Consider the following 23478-nt stretch of genomic DNA (forward strand, 5'->3'; position numbering starts at 1 on the left):
GCTCATGTCTTCCCATTCTCAGTCCTCATTCTTCCTGCTGTTCCCCCCACATGGGCCTCTCCAACATGCTTGCTTTCTGCTCAGCTGTTATTCCTGCTGTATTCAAATTTGACAACTCTCTTGGTTTTGCCTCTCTGGAGAGCATTATTTACAGAAAGATCCATGCTGTTCCTACTAGATGCCAGGAGTGGTGTCAGTCTATAGGCCAACTGAAGATAGAATTCTTAAGGCAAATGACTGAAGTTTGCCTCTATTTGAATGTTGTTGAAATATTTTTTAAGGCTTCTGTGCTCGGTAAATAAAGGTGAATGGAATTTATGAGGGACTGTGAAAAGGATGTTCTTGGCTGAAGGCCAATACCGGAAGGATTTGAAGTTCATATTCCACTCAGGAGGATGCTAGAGCTGTTTAGCGACTACAAATATTCAAAGTTGAGGATGGCATAGCATGTGATTTTTTTATTTATTTATACTTTTTTTTTTTTCTTGAAAATGGCACATCTCTGGTTAATTTTTATTTTTCCTTCCAAAGTTGACTTGAAGTGTAGAACCATTGAAAAAAAAAAAAAAGAAAAAAAAGGCAATTCAGCCCTTACAATTATGCTTATCTCTAGAAAGTAAGACTGTATAATAGGAAAAAAGTTTGATACTTTTAGTAAAGAAAAATAAGTTATAGATTGCCTTTGTGTTTCGTTGTAGATGCTGGAAGCAATGGACAGTCACATTCCTGCAGCCATAGAAAACTATAACATAGTACCTATTGTATCTGAGCGAGGAATTCCAAACAGGATTTGGTATTCTGATATTTCATGAAAATATTTGAAACACTCTATATGTTGTGTCATGCTTTTACCTAGCCTAAGAATATTAAAAGCTTGAGCAAAACTAGTTAGTGTACTTGGAAGATTAATGTTAGTGCAGTTGTTCATTTCCATAGTTACTTGATGTCAGTAAAGAGGTAAAAAGAGTAAGTTTATTTCCCATTCTCTGAATGGGGAAAAGAAGTTCGAATAGAAGTTTGAACAGCAAACTGGGACTTGTGAAATGAAAAGGATGGACTTGAAAAGAAGACTGATATGGGACATGATGTGGGAGTAAAGTTATGCCTACAGTGCAAAATGAGGAAGTGAAGTTAATATATGCAAAGCATCAGAAAACAAAATACATGAAAATAATGGAATAGAAACTACTAGCTAGAGAAAACACTGGGAAAAGAATTACTAGAACAAGTAGAACTTGCTGCTGCAGCAAGTGATTATGGTGTGACTAAATGCTCACACTCAGGTTTGCAGTGCAGTGTGATAGGGAAATACTAATAAAATACAGTTTGTCCTGAACTGAATTAGCAAGCTTTTTTTGTTTTGTGAATTAAAATGGCAACTCGACCGTATGTCCAGAGTTCTAGTACAGTGCACCTGAAACAGTGGTGACTCTTGGATAGTAAAATAAAAAAAGGGACTTGGTGAGCATTCAGATATAATGATATATAACTTATAATTAGGATTTAAAATTACATATATTTAGCTTGTTTAATAACCACTGTAAGAATAGAACTGTGATACATTACTGTATCCTTCTGTTATCCATCAATCTGCAAATTTTCAAGATGTAAACAAAGAAGAGGTCTAGAAATAGTAAATATCAAGAGAAATTCCAGAACAGTGAAATCCAGGGAAAACCTATGCAAGAAAAATAGTGCAGTCTCTGTCGTCTCTGACGGGTAACCTTGAAATGTCTGAATCGGCCTGTTTTTCAACATGCCAGTGAAACACAAAAGTTTGAAATAACAGCAGTCATCACTTGTACAATGTCTGTCATTTAGTACAAAACCATAGATAATGTGTTTCTTGCACTTTCAGATGAGCTGTCCTAACATCAGAAAAAGCAAAAGCCCTCGGTCTTTTCTTCTGCAGCGTAGTTACTGACAGTTTTTGTACTTCAGATTATGTTGTCAATAGAGGTATCTCTATCAAGTTTGCAAACATAAGGAATGAATAAACCAGGTGAACCATTAAATGGTTCGTTTTTTCATGTGTTGTTTGTATGTTTTGAGTTTTCCAACACGACTGAAAATCTGGCATCCTGGATGCAATTGCTGCTGTTGAATGTACCTGGTTTGTAGAAGTATTTCACTGGACTGTGCCTTGTAGTCATCAGTGATGGAAGTTTAAGAATGTAAAAGAGACTAAATGTAGACTGGGTTGATTTGTTGTTTTTTTTTTTCCCTCCTGGTAACTTCTTCGCTGCTGATAGAGAATGGTTCAGGTTTTCCTGAGAACAAGGTTATAAAAAATAGGTCATCATGCTTAGTAGAAGCTAATGGAGTTCTGTACCAGACTTCTGCTTAATCTTTTGAGTCCATTTGTGCTTTAGCCTTCACAATATCCTGTAGCAGTATGTTTCATAACTTAGTTATAACCAGGTTTGTAGAGCAAGGGAAAATATTTTTATTCTAAAATGAAATTTTCAGATAGATATATTTTCCAGTTCCGGTGTTTGCAAGGCGGAGAACAGCCATCTCTTTTTCACATTTTACGTATCTTATATTAGTCTCCTACGTCTTTGTCACTTTTCTCTTGTGTGCTCACTCTCATTAAAAGCTGAAATGTTTTAACCAATTGCATATGAAAGCTGTTGATCATCCATATTGACTTTTGTGGTATGTTTTATTACTCCGAGGAACTTTTTTCCCCTATGTTTTCAGTGAACAGCAGGCAGTTTTCAGGACTGTGAGTGTGTGGCAGAATAATGCTGTGACATACTAATGTTTGTGTTTCCTATTCCTTTCTTAATCTTTCTTGAATTCTAACTTGTTTGGTTGTTGCTATTGAGCTATGGAGATTTTTTTTTTTTTTATTGGATGTGTAAGAATATTATGTCAATCAACCTTACTCATGTACTTATTGAATACTTATTTAAATAATTTGATTTATAGCATTCCTGTACAGTCACGTTCTTTTTTACCAAAATATAGTTTCCTCTATGAAGATGTCTAGTGATGAAAGTGGTTTGTGGGTCAGTTAGAGTTCTTAGTTCTGAGGAACGTTTATGGGATCTTTGAAATTATTTTGAGGTGATACTTGATACTTTGAGGTGATATTTGAGGTGATAAATGCTCGGAGCAATGTAGAGATATTCCAGCCACTCCAGCCAATGAGCCGGCTTCATTTGGAGCTCTGCTCAGATGCCTCTATGCAAACGCCCGTAGCATGGGGAGCAAACGAGGAATTAGAGATGTGTGCACATCTACGGGGGTATGATATAACAGGCATCACAGAAACATGGGGGGGTGGCTCCTATGACTGAAGTGTTGGAATGGAAGGTTACAGGCTCTTTAGAAAAGACAGGCCTGGCAGGCGGGGAGGGGGAGTTGCTATTTATGTTAGGGATAGGCTGGAGAGCATGGAACTCTGTCTGGGGACAGGTGAGCAGTCGACAAAGAGTTTGTGGGTCAGGGTTAAAGAGAGGACAGTGATGGAAGACATTACTGTGGGGATCTGTTACAGACTGCCTGATCAAGAGGAATCTGCAGACAAAGCACTCTATAGACAGATAGGAAAAGCCTCACGCTCACAGGCCTTGTTCTCATGGGGGACTTCAACCACCCTGATATCTGTTGGAGTGATGATATGGCCTGGCACAAGCAATCCAGGAGGTTCCTCGATTGTGTGGAAGACAACTTCCTTCTGCAAGTAATAGAGGAGCCGACAAGGAGAGGTGCCATGCTTGACCTCGTGCTCACCAACAGGGAAGGGCTGGTTGGAAATGTGACGCTCCTGGGCAGCCTTGGTTGCAGCGACCACGAGATGGTCAAATTCGAGATCCTCAGGACAGTGAAAAGAGAGTGCAGCAAGCTCGCTGCGCTGGACTTCAAGAGAGCACACTTTGGCCTCTTCAGGAGCCTGCTTAGTAAGGTTCCATGGGATATAGCCCTAGAGGGCAGGGGGGCCCAAGACTGTTGGTTGTTATTCAAGGATCACCTGCTCCAAGCTCAGGAGTGTTGCATCCCAACTAGAAGGAAGTGCAGCAGGAGGGCCAGGAGACCTCCTTGGATGGATAAGGAGCTGCTGAGGAAAATTCAAAGGAAAAAAGAGGCTTATAGAAGGTGGAAGAAGGGACAGGCAGCCTGGGAAGAATACAGGGATGTCATCCGGGAAGCTAGGGACCGGGTGAGGAAGGCTAAGGCCCAGTTAGAATTAAGCTTGGCTAGGGATGTTAAGGATAACAGGAAGGGATTCTATGGGTACGTAGTGAATAAAAGACAGACTAGGGACAATGTAGGCCCCCTCCGGAAGATATCGGGAGAACTGGCTACCCTGGATTTGCAGAAGGCTGAGGTTCTTAATGACTTCTTTGCCTCGGTCTTCACTGGCGAAGTCTCTGACCGCACCACCTAAGTCTTGGAAGGCAGATGCAGGGACTGTGAGAATGAAGACCCTAGTCCCACTGTAGGAGAGGATCTGGTTCGAGACCATCTTAAAAACCCGAACGTACAGAAGTCCATGGGACCTGATGAAATCCATCTGTGGGTCCTGAAGGAGCTGGCGAGTGAAGTTGCTAAGCCACTGGCCATCATATTTGAAAAATCATGGCAGTCAGGTGAAGTTCCTGATGACTGGAAAAAGGGAAATATAACCCCCATTTTTAAGAAAGGAAAAATGGATGACCTGGGGAATTACAGACCAGTCAGTGTCACCTCTGTGCCTGGCAAACTCTTGGAGCAGATTCTCCTGGAAGGCATGCTAAGGCACATGAAAAACAAGGAGGTGGTTGGTGACAGCCAGCATGGCTTCACTAAGGGGAAATCCTGCCTGACCAATTTGGTGGCCTTCTATGATGGGGCTATGAAACTGATGGACAGGGGCAGAGCAGTTGACGTCATCTACCTGGACTTGTGGAAAGCCTTTGACACTGTCCCACATGACATCCTTGTCTCTAAATTGGAGAGACATCAATTTGATGGGTGGACCACTCGGTGGATGAAGAACTGGCTGGATGGCCGCACGCAAAGAGTTGTGGTCAGTGGCTCAATGTCCATCTGGAGACCAGTAACGAGTGGTGTCCCTCAGGGATCGGTGTTGGGACCGGTCTTGTTCAACATCTTTGTTGGTGACATGGACAGTGGGATTGAGTGCGCCCTCAGCAAGTTTGCCAATGACACCAAGCTGTGTGGTTCGGTTGATACGCTGGAGGGAAGGGATGCCATCCAGAGGGACCTCGACCCACTTGTGAGGTGGGCTGATGCCAACCTTATGAAGTTTAACCATGCCAAGTGCAAGGTCCTCCACCTGGGTCGGAGCAATCCCAGGCACAGCTACAGGTTGGGCAGAGAAGAGACTCAGAGCAGCCCTGCAGAGAAAGACTTGGGGGTGTTGGTTGATGAGAAAATGAACATGAGCCGGCTTCAGTGTGTGCTCGCAGCCCAGAGAGCCAACTGTATCCTGGGCTGCATCAAAAGGAGCGTGACCAGCAGGTCATCCTGCCCCTCTACTCTGCTCTTGTGAGACCTCCCTTGGAGTATTGTGTGCAGTTCTGGTGTCCTCAACATAAAAAGGACATGGAACTGTTGGAACAAGTCCAGAGGAGGGCCACGAGGATGATGAGGGGACTGGAGCACCTCCTGTATGGAGACAGGCTGAGAAAGTTGGGGCTGTTGAGCCTGGAGAAGAGAAGGCTGCGTGGAGACCTCATAGCAGTCTTCCAGTATCTGAAGGGGGCCTACAAGGGTGCTGGGGAGGGACTCTTCATTAGGGACTGTAGTGATAGAACAAGGGGTAACAGGTTAAAAGTTAAACAGGGGAAGTTTAGACTGGATATAAAGAAGAAGTTCTTTACTGAGAGGGTGGTGAGGCACTGGCATGGGTTGCCCAGGGAGGTTGTGAATGCTCCATCCCTGGCAGTATTCAAGGCCAGGTTGGATGAGGCCTTGGGTGGCATGGTTTAGTGTGGGGTGTCCCTGCCCATGGCAGGGGGGTTGGAACTAGATGATCTGAAGGTCCTTTCCAACCCTAACTATTCTATAATTCTATGATACGGGAAAGTGCTGTTCAGTAACATGAAGGCTAGGGTACATAACCATCAACTGGCCATCAAGATAACATTACTGAGGAAAAAGTAGCTGAATTTAATTCAGAGATAGTAAAAAGTTGGACTTTCCGTAACTATGAATGTATAATTTATTCCTGCTTTGCTCCTCCCTCTAATGTCTTCCAATACTAAAAGAGGGCGTACAAGAAATCTGAAGGGGGACTTTTTACATGGATATGTAGTGATAGGACAAGGAGGAATGGCACTAAGATGGCAGAGAGTAGATACAAATTAGATATTAGGAATAAATTCTTTACTATCAGAGTGGTGAGACACTGGCACAGGTTGCTCAGAGAAGTTGTAGGTGCCACATCCCTGAAAGTTCTCATGGCCAGGTTGGAGGGGGCTTGGAGCAACCTAGTCTAGTGGAAGGTGTCCCTGCCCATGGCAGGGGGGTTGGAATGAGATGATCTTTTGGGTCCCTTCCAACCTAAACCATTCTATGACTCTATGAATAATAAAAGATCTACCAAATTTAGTTTGCATAATGTCTTGGAAGGTTTATGTTGCTAAAGGTAGCTTTTATACAGGTTCGCAAGTTGATTACAGTGACATCACTAACTTTATTTTGGATGGAGGAGGCTAGGGAAAGTTGGCATGTTGAAGTATAATGGTGGTGCACTGAGCATCAGGTGATCCGGGTTTACCCTGTGCAGCTTCAGAATGACATAGTGTTTTAGCTCTGCCTCTGAAGAATGGGAATTTTGGTGTTTTTTCCTGTGTGGTATATTCAGGAGTTGACTAAAGAAAGATAGGGTGTTTATTTCTCTAAGTAATGGCTTCTTTTTTTGTGTGTAGATGCCTCTATTATTAATAAAGTTTTTTAGGCAGCAGTAACTGTATGTGCAAGAGGACTGAATCATCTATGCTCAGACTTCTGCATGGCTAGATATTGCCTTATGGGAGTGTAAGATTTTTTCTGGGTGGTTTTTTCTGTGTTAATGTGGTTTCTGAGGTACTAGTGTCCTCATCTTGCATGGGATCTCTTGACCATGGTATAAGCAAGTGTGGTGTGTGGTGTGTGCAGTGTCTCCTTTGCTCCAGAATAGGCACCTCTTAACCTTTTTCTTGGTGAGTTAAAATGTGCAGAGGGATTGAAACAAAGACTCTAGTTCTACTCCAGATAAGGCAGCTAACCTATAGGGATATTGTAAATTATTGCTTAAAGATAATCTGTTGTCTAGTCAGTGAGTCACAGACAGGTGAATCCTCTGCCAGATTTAATGATCCTAGGTCTTCAAGGGAGAACAGTGAGGTGGGATGCACACACCTACTCACACTGTTATCTGGGGAAAATCAGAGGCACAGGGTGTGCTTGGGAGATAACACTAGACTGATCCTGAAAGATAAGCAGATAGGCTTTGGGATATAACCTTCTGGCTGCAAAATGGCAAAACTGTTTCAGTTTTCTTGTAACCTTTCTGCATTGCAAATATGATAATGCAGTGATACATACCACAGAGGAAAATAGTAATGAAGCACATGTCCCATACATCTCAAAATCGAAAATACATGGAAACAAATCTTGCAACAAAAATTTTGGTTTCATTGTTTCATTTGAAGTTAAAATAAAGCCAAACAAGTGAACAGTATGCTAACAATAACTAAGTACAATGTGAAAGGAGCTTCTCTCTGATTGGAAATGTAAATTTTAATTTCATTGTTTAAACTGAAAAGAAATAATTTGATTTCATCTTACTTATTCTTTTCTTCTGCATAGGAAAGACTGCTAGTACTTTAGAAGATTAATTTCTCAAGTTGTGAAAGATAACTTCAGAATTTGCTGAATGTTCTTGTCACTCTTTTCAGTGCTGTTCTGCTCAACTGTATATAGTGCTGTTAGCTCTGCATTTTTACTTTGTGCATTTCTGGAGTTACTCATATGAAATTGGAATACATCAAATCATTCCACCACTGGTTGCTGTAGAGTTCAGGACAAATCCTCGGCATCAACAGTGGAATTTCTCATTTCATCATTTAATGATGAAGTACTTCTTGTCCTAGAGAGCCTCCAACACTGTTGTAGGGCAATATTAGGACAGGGGAAGGTTTTCACTATCCCGGAAGTGTAAAAGCAAAGATGTGACTACTTACAAAAGAGTTTGCCAAGTTATAGAGATATTTATGAACATTGGCAGCAGAAGCAGAGTCTCTTATGCCTCAGCTTATTTTTAGATAGAAAGGTGTTAAGCTAAATCTACCTCTATCTTTTATCCTTTCCTTTTTTCTTTTGTTTCTTTTTTTTTTTTTTTTTTTCCCCTAACTTCCCTCTTTTTCCTTATTTTAGCTGTGGTTGTACTTCTGTGCCACGTTGATGTACATTGCAGCATATAGCCTTTCTTTTTTCAGGTTTTTTACCTGGTCATTTTAGTTTAATCTGAGGATGTTTTTGTTAATGAAAATGTTTCTGTCCTGTGTAAACTCAGTGTCTTACATGAATAAATACTTTTGTGGAAAGTCTTAACTGCATGTAAGGAGCATCCTCTCTGTCATGAACAGTGTTAAAGCTTTGCCTCAGAACACATTATGCCTTATGGCTAAGAAAACAATGTATAACAGGGTATTTCTGGATCATGCTTGGCTACATTCCGCGAGGGAGATTTTTCTTACAATTCTGTATCAGCACGTATGAAATATATGGTCATCCTTTTTGTGAGAAGTCAGTAAGGATAAGCAAATTTATGAGGAATTGTCCTCATGGGAAGCATTCACTGTGATTTGTCAACTTGGAGATTAGTCTGTTGATTTCTGTATGGTGATAATAACTGCTTTTTGTTGGCACTTCTGGTCAGTGCTGTGGCAGAGATCCCTGGGCTATTTACATAATTGTGATATCTGAACTTTTCAAAACTGATTCAGAGAGGAAGTAAATGTGACTTTAGCAAAGAAGGTCATCCAGTGTTCCAAATAAAGAAACCCCTCCGTGCTATTGTGGACAAAGCTATTTCTAGGAGGTGGTTGATACTTTAATAGTAACCTCTCCGGGAAATTACAATGAAAAGACATCAAATGTCAATACATTTTCAAAAATTGTAAAATTGGGATAGTATTTCACTGCAAAATTATGACTAAGCACCTTTAAATTAGCATCTTCTTTTTTTTCCAGGAAATTTGGAGAGCGACCTCAACCAAAACGGCTTACCAGGTAAGCATCAAAGAAAGTCTGTTTTTAACAGTTTTATAAAGTTACCCTTTTCATTCTCAGAAGGATTTCTAAGTTTAAAAATTTTGGCTTGCTAAAGCACTTCTTAGTGCCAAAATTCGGTTGTTGTGTTACTGCTGTCATGCAGCAGGTAGAAGCAAAATGAACACAGTACTGTCAAGGAGTGATCTTAACCAGTTTTTGACGAAACCTGAACAGTCAGGGAAAGCATCAATTAGTACCATCAAGTCAGACCATTCTGGAAAGTGTTTAGAGTGATTGAAGTACAGTGCCTGATTTGCTTCTGGTCTGCCTGGAAGTATGTACACCAGAATCTGTCAGGTAGTCACCATTGTTCTAACACAGTCTGTGCAAATGTTCATTACTCTGTGCCACAAACTGTGCTGATCTAAAGTAGCTACTGAGTTTATAATCCACTGTCTGCTTGAAGTACGATAGGTGTGCAATTTTTCAATAGTTCTGTGTGGTAATAGTGCTGTATAAAGACATCACTCTGGCCTGCGTATATTTTGAATGAAATTATGATGCCTCGTGTAAAGCTCAGGGTGGGGAGGAGGATTTACATTTTGTGTTGGGTATATCTGTCTCATCATGTTTCTGGATAAGCTTCAGGTTAGCTTGTGTATTGTTAAACTTCATTTCAATGCAAAATTTATCTACACTGACTTATAAGTAATTGAACAAACATTCCTGTTTCCCATTGGCCTACCTATTTTCAGGGATATTTAAGAATACTAAATTTTAAATAATGAACTGGTTTCTATCTTCATCGGTAGCATCTTAGTATCACTGTGAAGTTACTGACAGAATTTATCTTCTGTGATTTTAAAAGAACAACAGAAATAATGACTGTTCAGTGTAAGGTCTTTTAAATAAGTTTTCTATAACTGTAGTGACTCTAAATTTCATGTGCAGGATTTTAGCTACTAGATATGCCAGGTACTCTTTCCTGTGAATATGCAGCTGGGAACTGCTAGCCATCCTTCAGTGACTTGTAAACCTTTTCTGTACTGCTAGAGGCTGGAAACAAACAATGGAAAAACCTTAACACATTTTTAAGAGTGTGATTGGTTTACATAATGCTACAAAAATGTATCTGTAAACCCTTAAAGGCATTTAGTTCAATTATTGGGAAATTATTCTGCCTCTGTGTAAATGCAGTCCTGTTTGTCTAATAATCTGTTTATCATCATGCAAGTTTCAGCAGAGCAGCCCTACTTTGATCATACTGTGCTAGTTGTTTTTAGATGTAAACTGTGGGAATACTACATTCGTAGAGAGTTTTAAGATTTAATAAAAGAAAAATGTTGTGTAAGAATTACAATGGTTATGTATTTTCTTTATCAGTGGGAGGGGTCTGAGGGGAATATTTGTAGTTCTCTTAGGAGCTTGGATTGTACAAGTCCACTGTAACAACAGACCAGTAGAAAAGGCAGAATTTCATCCTCTTACAGTGCTAAATAAACATTAACTAGCACCTAGCGTTTGTGTGCGCGGGTTGCTGGTGTTTTTTTAAATAATAGTCAAGTCAAAAGATTTCAGTATGACAGATGTTCTAAATTTAGTATGACACTGTTCTTAATAGTATTTTGAATTGTCACATAACAAGTTTTTAAACCACTTACATGCAACTAATAATATCATAATGAAATGTATAATAATGATTTCACAGTGAATTATGCATTGTGGTTTAAAATGTATTCTTAAACAGTGGTTGTACATAAAAGTAAGTCTGCATGCTTTGGGATAGATCTTCCAGCTGTGCTTTCATGGATAAATGTTGATTTTACCAATGTCAAATACACATAGATCAAGTTAGTTCAAATTTAAAACAGAAATTCAAGTCTTTGCTCTTGTATCTTGCTGTTTACAGAGATAATTTCACACACTGGTCACTGTCTTATGCAGACGTGACAAATGCAAGAATTTACAAAACATCATTAACAAAGCTGGATTGTTGTTGTCCAACACCCCCCACCTACTTGCGTTCCCCTGTGAAACTGTCTGTGGGGATTTCTTTTGGAAAAGGCCTTGTGAACAAAATACTGCTTCCATCCAAAATATTCCATCTTTTTTTCACTGGAAATGTTTGGTTTTCTGGATCTGTCCAAAGAGAACTCAACATTTGGGTACAGTTTGAAAAAACAAACCGACCCAAAACAAAACAAAAAACCCCAAACAGCAACAAAAAACACCCAAACAAAATGACAACAAAAAAAGCTTTCATCTGTTGGGTTTCATCTCTTCATATAACTTCCTTAAAATTCATAATTTGTTTCTCTGATTGATGACTTTGAAGATGAGCACATTGGTGGGCATTCAACCCACAAAAGCTCCTCCAGGAACTTACAAGTGTTCCTGTCAGCACTCCGACACAGCTAAAGCCCAGGGTGTTGAATTTGGCATGCTGCTTAATGAACAGTTAGATTATTATACAGAAGAATGATAGAGTGTATTGTTCTCTTACTTCTCTCAAGGAATCACTGTTGGTGTGTTTAAGGTAATTACAGCTTTTATATGACGTCTGTCATTACAGTGATGTTGAACGATAGAAAATCTAATTAATTTTTTTTTTTACCCAATTGTGTGCAGGAAGTAGAGACTTCCTCTAGAAAACCAGATGAAATGATAAGCTGGAGAATCTAACTTTTTTTTTTACTATCTAAGTTGGTTAAGGAGACAATATTCAATTAATAAAGTGTGTTCTAATCAAGTATTTGTGGCATGGACTTTATATGTGGCGTAGTCATTGGCATTGATACAATTTTACGTCACAAGCATCTGTTCTGGAAAATGTAGTACTTGTAAAAATGACCACAGAACCTTACTGCTAGCTTCATGCAAGAGAGTTGCTGCTTTTTGCTGTGTGATTGTCTTAAAAACCAAAGCAAACTCATCTTGATGCTATTAATGGTTGACTTTTTGGAACTTCAGGTATTGGGGGTTTTTGTCTTAAAATTTTCTTTGGATAATTATAATTATAAACAAAACAAATGAATTTTCAAAGCTTATTTTGTCTTTTAATTTTTAGGGAAGCAATGCGAAATTACCTGAAGGAGCGAGGTGATCAAACAGTGCTAATACTCCATGCAAAAGTTGCTCAGAAGTCGTATGGAAATGAAAAAAGGTAAGTTTCTATTCTTTCCTGGCTTCCTCTAGAGTTCCCAGCTAGGGAAACTGTAGCATGTGGTCTGGTATGTAGTAGGTGTAGAATTCCTCAGATCATACTATAGCCTGAAGAAGCGTAAGCCAGAATGTGTTCCTGAGATCATCTGATTATGTAACAAAAGCTGCAAACCTGTGGCAATTTTGTGTGGTGATGCCTATTTCTACCCACAGGTTCTCTATCTGTGCATGAAGTTTTTCTTCTATTGAACTAAAATGGCTCTAATTTTAAATCTTCCATTTTAAGTTTGGAGTAAGCAAGGTGATCAATGGTGACTATTTGTACAGGAGGTTTTTCTTGAGTAATTTCAAATTAATATGAAAGGGAAATTACCAGCCTCAGTAAGATATTCTTCTGAATCAGATTTGTAATAGCTTTAAAATAATAACAGGTCAATCATAACCATATTTATGGTTCCTTAACATTCTCTTGTAAAAATCAGTACAGTACAACTTACAGTAATAGGTAGTTCTCTAAAGGATGGAATCTGTAAACATGAAGATGAATGCTTTTTAGGTAAAGGTGAATTTCCTGCAGTCTTCTCTATGTGATATTTTTATTTAATGACTAGTGGAAGCAAATAGGATGGTCCTTCAGATGCAGATTTCTAGTCCGCTCATGGTAAAATAGAATTTTAAGTATAAACTGTATTTTTCTACCTTCAACTTCACTAAAATAAGAAGTGCAGTCTTTGGTTAGTTTTCAGATATTTTTATTATTAATATTTTTTCATCACAAAAGACCACGCATTTCGTACGTTAATGGTTTTGAAGTTTTAACCTTACTTTTACACTCACTCTTGTGCCCTGTTGCATCGTTATGTTTTTTCACAGTTTTCTGAGATTTGAGATTTTAACATACTTATACATGAAAGTGTTAGAAAACAGGAATGTTAGAATTAAGCCTGCAAAGTTCTCCATTCATTGCTGCCAATATAAATCACACTTCCTGATGTCTGTGAATCATAGATGCAGACTATATTTTCAACTATCCTTCAGTATTCTGTGCCTGACTGCTTGTCTTTTCGATATGTGTGGTCCTTTCTGTTAGCCTTTTCTTTTGGGCAGGGTCCAGGTTCTGTAGCTCCATGGAACTGTTAATTCAAAGTGTTTTTTAGATTTTTGTGCAATTCTTGATGAGAATCAAATGGGAAGCCAGCAAAACAGGAAGGAGGAAAGGCATGGAAGCAGACAAGTGTGCTGCGTATCTGCTCTGTAACTATACAGCCTTTTTGCTCACTGCCAAACTTAAATGCAAAAGTGTTGCAATGCAAGGCACTACTAGTAGTAAATGATAACTTTAACCCTTTGCAGCCCACAAGATTTATCATGGCAGTATAGAGGTCTCTGATCGTTATCTTGTCAGATTGTGTTGTCATTCAAGAGTTGAATAGTTGACTCATTACTGCAGATGAGTAAAGCATGTTACTCCCAAAAAATGAGGGGTGTGCCTGCAGATAAGACAGTGATTTTCTAAACAATGTATCTGTAACTTCAGTCAGTTTGTTCTCCAGGGGCTGCAGCAGTTCATGAGGACAGAACATTTTGCAAAGTATTGTCCTGTGTATCATTATTTTGGAGAGCAGGTTGCATTGAAAGAAGGGAGAAAATAAAAAGATAAAGTAGTAATTTTGATAATTCAAAGTTCCGTTACAGTTTGGAAAGCTTAAATAAGTGTTCTGAAGAATACAGAGCAAAGCTTCAAATTGTTATTTGCTAAAAGTTTCTGGAAGTGCCTATGTGTAATTAGTAAATTGCCATAAATTCGTGTTGCCCTCAATATATGTGTATATTTCACTTGATTCAGCTAAAAATCACTTTGGCACGTATGTTACCAAAGTACTAGTAATGCTCAATAAACTAGTTACTGGTTTCCCACTGCTTGAAACGATTGCTAACTGACATTAGGCATTCTTTTACCACTTTAGATTTTAGGAGGTGCAGTTCAGTGGCCTATCAGCACAGCTGCATTTGTTCATGAAAGGTATCTTAGATTTACCTCTTTAAAAATGGGAGCATGTCAAATGAGTCTAGAGAGTTTCAGAACTCAACAATAGATGACTAGGAGTGAAAATGTTTGGATTTTTGTCATAGTGAACTGATTGCCATTCTGGTATGGGTATGAAATGAAAGTTGGGAATACATACTAAGCTTTCATTATCCTGTTTAAATATTTTAGTTTTTCTTATGCTTTAACACAGCATTTAAACTGTCTCTGCTGCTGTTCTGCTAGTTCCCAGACTGTTAGCATCAGTAATGATGGCATGGATATAATCTGGTTAAATTTTGATCCTTGAAGAAAAAGTTAAATTGCACTATCTTTGTAACTGAGAAGTCACATTACAAAAGGAATTACTTCTTAAATTTGTCTTAGATTTCTTAAATTTCAATTATTTCTTAAATTTAGGTTTTATGTCTTTCAACATAGAACCTAAAAAAAACCCTAAACAAGCTTTTACCTTTTGTTCTAGTCTTTAAACCTTGTTTGTTGTGCGCTCATGGAAAATATTTATCATTAGGAAATGTTGCATGGCATAATTTAAAGGTTAGCACAATAACTACCTTTCAGTGTTCTGGTGAGGCTTAATAGATAGTGAAATACTCTGTTGAAAACTCAGGGTACACGGCACAGTCTCATGTAGTGTGGTCTGGTATAAATAGGCCTTACAGAAATGCAATTCCAGGTTGTTGCCATGTGGATGGAGACTTTCTGGATTAATTTGAGCGTGTTCTTGGTACTTATCTGTAAATAACAGTAATGAAAGGATGTCCACTTTCTTCAAGTGGACTACTGTTACTAGCCTTGCTCTTCTTAAAGTTAATGTCATTTAGTTTGACAAGCCAGGAGGTAAGAAGCTTAGGGGTGGACTTCAGTTGAGTTTAAGACTTTTTGCCTAATGTGTCCTGTTGGATGGCTGTCATCTTTCAAAACCATTCAGCTGATACTCAGGTGATGTTTAGTGATGAGTGTGGGTGTTTGTCTGGTGCTTCTTACACTATTTCCATATTTACCTTTCACTGAGACTTATCTCTTCAGAGTCTGAACAGTGTGAACACTCAGCATTAAGGTCCTGCGTTGTTTCACTGCATGTTCAGCACGGAATTGCCACTCTGCTCACACCATAGAAAAGAGATATTAAGAGAATATGTTATAAACCCCATGAGGAGATTGCATCCTATGTGCTTTTCCAGCATTATTTCTGGTACTGAATATTCTGAGCAAGCTCAGAAGAACCAGACACAGCTGCCTTTCCTTCCAACATGATTTTCTTTTTACTGTATGTCAAATTAATACTTCAGAGGAATTTTTACCTCCTATTCAGTCTTATTTTAGTTTTGTGGTGAAAGGAGAGAGAGGTAGGCCTTGTAAATCAAAGGTTGAAGGAAGAGTATTTTCATTTGTTCCACCTAACATTGTCCTACTTTATTTCCCATCAGTAATACTGGAAACTACCTAAATTAGTTATTTTAAGGAGTTGATTTTCTTATTTGCTCATTGTAGTTATCTGAAAGCCAGCTTCTCAGATAAATATTTACATTCCTATTTACATCAGAAATATTAATGAGAGAACCTGTTTACAGCAGTTACTTTATACATATCAAAGATACTTTCTTTAATCATCTGTGAAAATCAGAAATACTCATGGTTTACTCACACTATATTGGATAGAAAAATTATAATTAATCTCTTTTATACATGAGTTTCTGGGTTTGTAAATACAAAGGACAAAGCCCCAATACTGTACTTGTCTGTATCTGAAGGTTAGGAGACTGCATGTAAGGAACCCCATTCCAGTTGTGGGTGTCCAGACTCTTTCTTTCTTGTTTGGTAGTTTAAACCAAACATAAAATTGTCTCAGCTTAGAAAGTTTCTGTCTTTGTTCAGTAAGCTATAGTTTTCCAAGGTTTTTGTCTGTGCTCTAGTTTAAAAAGAGTGCTTTAATTGTTGTGGCTTGTTTTCTCTCTGTCAGTGGGTTAAAACTCATTTCTCCTGGATCTTCATTGCCACCTAGTGGCCATAGCTATTCAAAGGATTTGATTTAGAATAAAGCTGTAATGAAAAATTATATGAAAAAGTTTGAGGTTTTTTGTGTGTTTTTTTTTTTTTTTTTTTTTTTTTTTGTTGTTGTTTTTGGTTTTTTTTGTTTCCTTATGTTCTAACAGTAAGAAAAGTACAAAAGAGTACATGAGGAAGAAAGGTAAATGTGATGTTGGCTTTATGATGTTATACCTACTTAGAAGACAAGGGGTATGAATCCTTTTTTGCAAAGTTTTGCTTTATTAATGAAGGTTGATATTAATTTTTAGTCTGTTTATAATTTCTTACTGGAAGTAGCTTATACCTGTTGAGAAGAGAATTAGTGGGATACCTCTATTAAAACTGAAAGGGTCTTGCATTGTCATTGGAGTTCACAAGCTGACTAGCTATATGGTGTGCTTTTTCTGGCAATATGAGTTTGTTTCCAAAAGATCTTTTACTTGAAACTTCCCAAATAGTTGGGAGTTAGTTCATAACCCCCATTTGAAAAGTATTGTTCACAGATGACCACCATCATGTTTCTCCTATCTGGGATGGCAAAGTAGAGTAGGCCTCCTAAGCAGCACTTGGGCATGATTGCTGCCCTTGCTTGACCCCTTACCAATCTAATAAAAATGTGATTCCTTCTTACACTCTTGCTTCCTTCCCACCTGCACATATATGTATCTGTGTATATCTGTGTATTTTTTCAAATGCGATCACAGTTGTCCGCAGTAGACATTTTCTCAGTCTGATACTAAAGCAGTTATTTCTTGCTTTGTTTCAGTTTTCTCCTAAAATGTGCTGAAAGTTGCAGCAACCAGGTGACAATTATGGTATTTACATCTAGTTTCGGGGTGATATAGGGCATATAGATTAGATTGGTCCTTTAGAAAGTAACATGCACCTTGTACTTTAATATGAATTTTTTCTTCTTGACCATTGTTGTTGCACTGTCTCCCTCACCAGTGCTCTTAAGACCATTTTTCCTTCAGAGAAGCATTGGGGAAAATTAGGTCATGTCATCTCTGTTTGAAATAAATGCAGTTGAAAAGTAGGAAATTCATTCTTGGTTTTGAGATCAAAAAATTGTAGTAGGAAGGGGAGGATTTAGTTGGCACATAACAGAAAGTCATGTTGTACTTAAATATACTGTTCAATCATTCAGCATCTTCATGAGGAAAGCTGAAACAGCAGAGGTCAGGTAGCGAAAGATGAGATACAAAAGGCATAATAGCAAGCAAAACAGGGATATACCATGTGTGCTGTTTCATAGCATGTATTACTGCTTATTCCTTGTATTCATGGCCATTTTAAAATTTCAGAACTTTATTCTTACAGCAATGAAAGTTAAAACAACTCATTACTGTAGAGTAATTGGAAGAGCTGGTCACCTGTGCCTTGGTGAAAGGCTCCACAGTGGGCTGTTGCTGCCGCAGGGAGGTGCTGCCGCAGGGATGTGATCATGATAGGATTTGAGGGGTAATGGTTTTAAACTAAAAGAGGGGAGATTCAGGCTGGATGTGAGGAAGAAGTTTTTTACAGTGAGGGTGGTGAAACTCTGACACAGGTTGCCCAGGGAGCTGGTGGATGCCTCATCCCTGGAGATACTCAAGGCCAGGCTGGACATGGTTCTGAGCAACCTGATCTAGTTGAAGATATCCCTGTTCATTGCAGGGGGGTTGGACTAGATGGCCTTTGAAGATCCCTTCCTACCCAGACTGTTCCATGATTCTATGAAGATGTAACATGTATTCCATTTAAAGACTGCAAAGAGATTTATGCTTTGTTGAAATAGACTCCCTCCTTGCTAATGATGAAACACCAAGTGTTTAGGAATTGTAGTCAGCAGTTGTCCATTAAATTAGTTTGTGGAATTGTTCTGTGTGAATCATGTTATGCACCTATAAAAGCAAAACACTGTCATCACTTTCAACTTTTTACTTTCTTTGAGAATTTCTTCTTTCTAAGGGCAGATATTGTTTTATAGAAATGCAGAATGTTACATTGCATATATTGAACTGGAAAGATACTCAGTAACTGCATCTCATGCTGATTTTCTTTGCTTTTTCTTTTTTTTTGATTTGTGTTTTAGAGAATCTTCAGGCAAATGAAGGGCATGTATGTATAAACTCAAATGCAGAGAGTAACTGGGCTGAGAAAGCTTTGGGTACACAACAGTGTTGGTCTCAAGAATTTTCTTGAAAGCTGTGTGTAATCTTATAACATGCTGTTCATTTTCAGGTTCTTTTGTCCTCCTCCATGTGTGTATCTTATGGGCAGCGGATGGAAGAAAAAAAAAGAGCAAATGGAACGGGATGGTTGCACTGAGCAAGAGTCACAACCTTGCGCCTTCATTGGAATAGGAAACAGTGACCAAGAAATGCAACAGCTGAACTTGGAAGGAAAGGTAGAAGAAATGTAATAAACCACTCGGATTACTGCAAAAGATATTGTAGCTATATGGTGCATATTTCAAGGAATACTTTTGCTTATTTTTGATTACTTTTTACACAGTAGCAGCTACTACGTAAGTGGTTTTAAAAAATCTGTCAAAAATATGTAGGACAATTGATTAGGTGGATTTGGTTCATGGGATCATAGCAGGGTACTAACCTTTAACTTGTAGGTTGTTGATTCAGAGTCAGTAAACTGTTCGATTATTTGGTAGGCATCAGTGATTAACTGAAGTAAGGTCTTTAGCCCAAACTCTGTGTCCTTTTCTCTGGCTTACGTGAATGGATAATCTTAACAAAGAAGTATTTGAACACCATCTGCTGCCAGAATAGGTCTTTAAGTCGCTTTGCATAAAAATACAATTCAAATGACGTCTTAATAAATTTAGTAAGGTTGGTTTTGGGTTTTTTTTCAGTGATAAAAATTGCTATAAAAAAATTTTACGATATTTGTGATGACTTAAACAGTTGGAACAGAACTGGCAACATGTCAATGCTCATTTCAGCTGGTTGTTTTGTTAAGCAGTATTTTATAGCTATCTAGTATTTCCAGCCCAGTCTACTTAGAAATGCTTCATATGTTGCTGAACAGGGAAAAGAATAAAAGTTCTTTTTGAGATTTTTTTTTTTTTGTTGAGGTTTTTGTTTGTTTGGTGGTTTTGTTTTGTTTTTTGGGTTTTTTTTGAAGCTCCTGTTGTCAGCTAGCATATAGCACCTAGCCACATTTCACATTTCAAACCCCAGTCATCTCCCAGCCTTTCAAGAAAAAATTGGCTGAACACTTCTTCGGCACAGGCAGCCTCTTGTGCATGTCCAGTGCACTGCCTGTATAGCTCTACTATAGCTCTACTCAAATGTAATTTTTAGTAATGCTCTTAATCAGAGATGGATTTGACATAGCTATAGTATCTAATCATCTGGTTTCTAGTTCTGATAAGGGTCTTTAGGAAAAGGCACTAAAGTCAGGTGCTAAACTTCACAATGCTAAACAGTAGTCATAAAAGATACCCATATCGAAGAGATGGAAAAACCAGTTTCTGATCTAGTTTAGAAACTATTGCATCAGTTTTCCAATTTTGTTCATAATTAAATATATGTAGTTTCTTAAACTGGGTTGACTTGAAAAACCAACAGTATGTTTTCACCTACAGAATTATTGCACTGCCAAAACATTATACATATCAGACTCAGACAAGAGAAAGCACTTCATGTTATCAGTAAAAATGTTTTATGGCAATAGTGACGACATCGGTGTGTTCCTCAGTAAACGGATCAAAGTCATCTCCAAACCTTCTAAAAAGAAACAGTCACTGAAAAATGCAGACTGTAAGTATTTTACACTTCTTTATGTAGCAATTCATTTTGCCTCCTGCTGATTTTTTCTTAGGTGTTCTTATGACTACAAAGTAAATACAGTTTTCAATTTCTGTTTTTCTGATGTATTTCAGACTACATTGAGTTTTATGTGGTCACAGTTAATTATTTAGTAAATATAAAAGGTCCACCAAAAAAACTATTCTTAGGAGTGAATCCTTGTTGACAAATGCATAAAGAATGCTCTACCTTAGCTTTCTAAGCTGTTAGATCTCTTAAGCTGCCTGATGTGGTGCTTAGGATGGTCTGATCAGCTTCAAAGAGATAGCTTTCAGATTGTAATAGATGAATAGCATCACATTAGCCAAACTGCACTTCATCATATCACAGCTACCTTCTTACTATCTCACGCAAATTTGCATGTTGTTTTTATTTTTAATATGTTTTGCATGGTTCCTTTTATGTAATTGGTCAAGAGAAAATCTGGTGATTTTTCACCCAGATTTATTTGCTTACTGTGTTTTTTCAAGTAAAGGTATCTCTGGTGCTAATGTATAACTGGGAGCATTTTTGCCTTTCCCTCAGAGTTTTTGCCTCCATACCACTGGAGCACCTCAAGAGATACCTTTTTTTTTTTTATTGTTTGTTTGGTTTTCTCTCTCTCTTCACTAGTGCTTTAAAAGGCTCTTCCATTTGTGTTGGGCTGGAACCCATTTCATCTATGGAATGTGGATCTCAGGGCGCTAGCTTGCCACATGACTAAAGGCAATCTATTGCTGTGGAGTTCACGCCCGTGGGTTCAGAGTATGCACTGTTGACTTTGTGTTCAGACAGATAGTTTTGATGGACGGTGAATATGAACCAAGCATTCTTTGATAGTAGATACTAACCAAGTAGAAGAAACATGCCTGTTTCATAGCGAAATGCTAGTTGCAGATTTTTTCAGGGGAGCGGATTTAGCATTTCTCTCTTGTCTTGAATGACAAGTAAGTTCAGATAAGAGAAAATGTCAAGTTGCATGGTTACAATTTTACATAGTTATGTCTGTCTTCCTTTCAATTTATTGTGATTTCTATGAATAATTTCTTTATACTTCATATATACTCTGAATGATCACTGAAAGTTGGAGTACTTCACAAGGGCAAGTTAATGCTTAAGCTCAAATAATCAGTTGTTGGAGAACTAAGAACAGGAGTTTTCAGCTGGCAAGCAGTGGCCTGTTTGGCTAAGTGGCAAAATTCTGTGAACTAGCATGCCTTTGGAGAACAGCCCACTGTATGTTCCCCACTTGTCATTTTGTGATTAGTTTTGATCTGTCACGAATATAAATACTTTCTAAATTTACCAATGGTTGAGAAGTATTTCTTAATTTCATCAGTTTATTTTACTGTATTTGTGAGGTTTTGTTACTTTTCTATGTAATAATGAAGTAATTTTATAATCTCAAGTCTGTATGTGTTCCTTGCAGTATGTATTGCGTCAGGGACAAAAGTGGCACTATTTAATAGACTTCGATCCCAAACAGTTAGCACCAGATATTTGCATGTAGAAGGTGGTAATTTCCATGCCAGTTCACAGCAATGGGGAGCGTTTTACATTCACCTCTGTAAGTAAAAATGAAACAATATATGTTTTCACCTCCCTCCCTCCATCCCCACAAAAAAAGTTTTGGATTTTTTTTTCCTGCATATTAGTTGCTCATATGTGGATTTGTTTTGTTACTGATTGTATATTTGATGTAATAGTGGGGTGTTAAATGTTCCTCCTATTGGGGTAAACAGTGGATAAAACAAATAACGTGAAAATTCCTGTTTCATGCAGTGGATGATGATGAATCAGAAGGAGAAGAATTCACAGTGAGAGATGGCTACATACATTACGGGCAGACTGTCAAACTTGTATGCTCAGTCACTGGCATGGCACTCCCAAGACTGGTACAGTTTAATTTCTCCAGTGCTGTAACTAATCTGTAGATTGCATAGTGTGTGTAATTGCATAGTTGGATTTGTGTTGTTTACAATATCTGGCTTTATTTCTTCTTTTAGTAATATATGTTTTATATGGAAAATAGCATTCAATTTAATGAAAGTGTATGTTTGTATCTGCAGATTAATTCTGTAAGCAAAGAACAGCTTGTAACATAAGTGTAGGGAACTTCTCAGAATTCAAACCTGCCAAGCTAGGTTAATTTGCAAACTGTCCTTAAAAATATGTCTATTTTAAAACAGTAATGTAGGCCTCAGTGTAGCAAAATAGTTTAAATATTGATATCAAATAGCTGAGTAAAGTCTCTGCAGCCAGCAGCACTATTCCATTTGTTGAGTTCAGCACAGCTTTAAAAATGCTCTTCCAGCTTGAATCTGAAACCACTTCTGTGTACTTCTAAGGATACATAATGATATCAATATCAGCTTGCAAAAGCATTTTGGACATTTATTAATACTGCCTGTTTTAAATATGAAACATTGAAAATGCCTTTGTAATTACTTTTTTTAGAAAGAGACAATTTCAGCCCTTGTTTTTGTCACAGACACAAAATTGATTATAACCAGTTATGGTCTGTGAACCAAACAAATTATTGCTGTAATGGTTTTTATAAATAAATTTAAGTATAATTACAGATTTATTTTTTATCTCCTGTTTTATGCACTTAATGTCAACCGAAGTAGAATTTTATGTGACTGATAATAAACAATACTTCATATGCAGTCCTCTGTGAAACTGTGGTTTGCAGCCCATTATGAACTTCGTACAAGGCTTTGCTAATTCCACTTTTAACTAGAAACAATTTTTAGAATGTGCCAATATAAAACCAACCTTCCCTGCAGGCAGGTTTTTGTTCCCCTTTCCAGACTTATTTTACTAGGACTGTATACGAAATTCTCTCCTAATATCAAACTTAGCTAAAAAAGAAGAGTGAAACTGCTCAGAGTAAGTAGTATAAAATGATCACTTGATTAGTTGTTTTATTAATCACGTTATTTGACAGAAAAATCCAGACCTTGTTACTGTTGATCTGGTTCAATGCACATGACACTAAGAGGATCTCACTTCATCTGTGGGCTTCATGATAATATTTTCTTATTGCTGAAAGGAGATGCCATCATTTATGATTCCAGAAACCTTATTTTTAGGTAGAAATAGATTAAAACAGGCTAAAGATTCCTGTTTTGTTTGCTATTGAGAACATTTGTCATGCTGCTTTACAAGATTGATTGAAGGTAATGTGATTAAAAGGTAACTTGCAGACATTTTATAGGTTAATGCAAAGAACTT

General features: G+C 37.9%; 1 protein-coding gene across 1 annotated transcript in view; it reads left to right on the forward strand.

Annotated features, from left to right (window-relative positions):
• The window catches only part of RBPJ (recombination signal binding protein for immunoglobulin kappa J region), a 59989-nt gene that overhangs the window by 27036 nt on the left and 9475 nt on the right, over positions 1 to 23478 (forward strand). The window contains exons 2-7 of the mRNA XM_080637795.1: positions 9193 to 9231; positions 12281 to 12376; positions 18677 to 18842; positions 20040 to 20214; positions 21671 to 21808; positions 22024 to 22136. Of these exons, the coding sequence (XP_080493921.1) occupies positions 9193 to 9231; positions 12281 to 12376; positions 18677 to 18842; positions 20040 to 20214; positions 21671 to 21808; positions 22024 to 22136 (727 nt within the window). The remainder of the gene's footprint in view (positions 1 to 9192; positions 9232 to 12280; positions 12377 to 18676; positions 18843 to 20039; positions 20215 to 21670; positions 21809 to 22023; positions 22137 to 23478) is intronic.

Source organism: Psittacula echo (genome assembly GCF_963264785.1).
Source record: "Psittacula echo genome assembly, chromosome: 1".
NCBI classification, from domain to species: Eukaryota; Metazoa; Chordata; class Aves; order Psittaciformes; family Psittacidae; genus Psittacula; species Psittacula echo.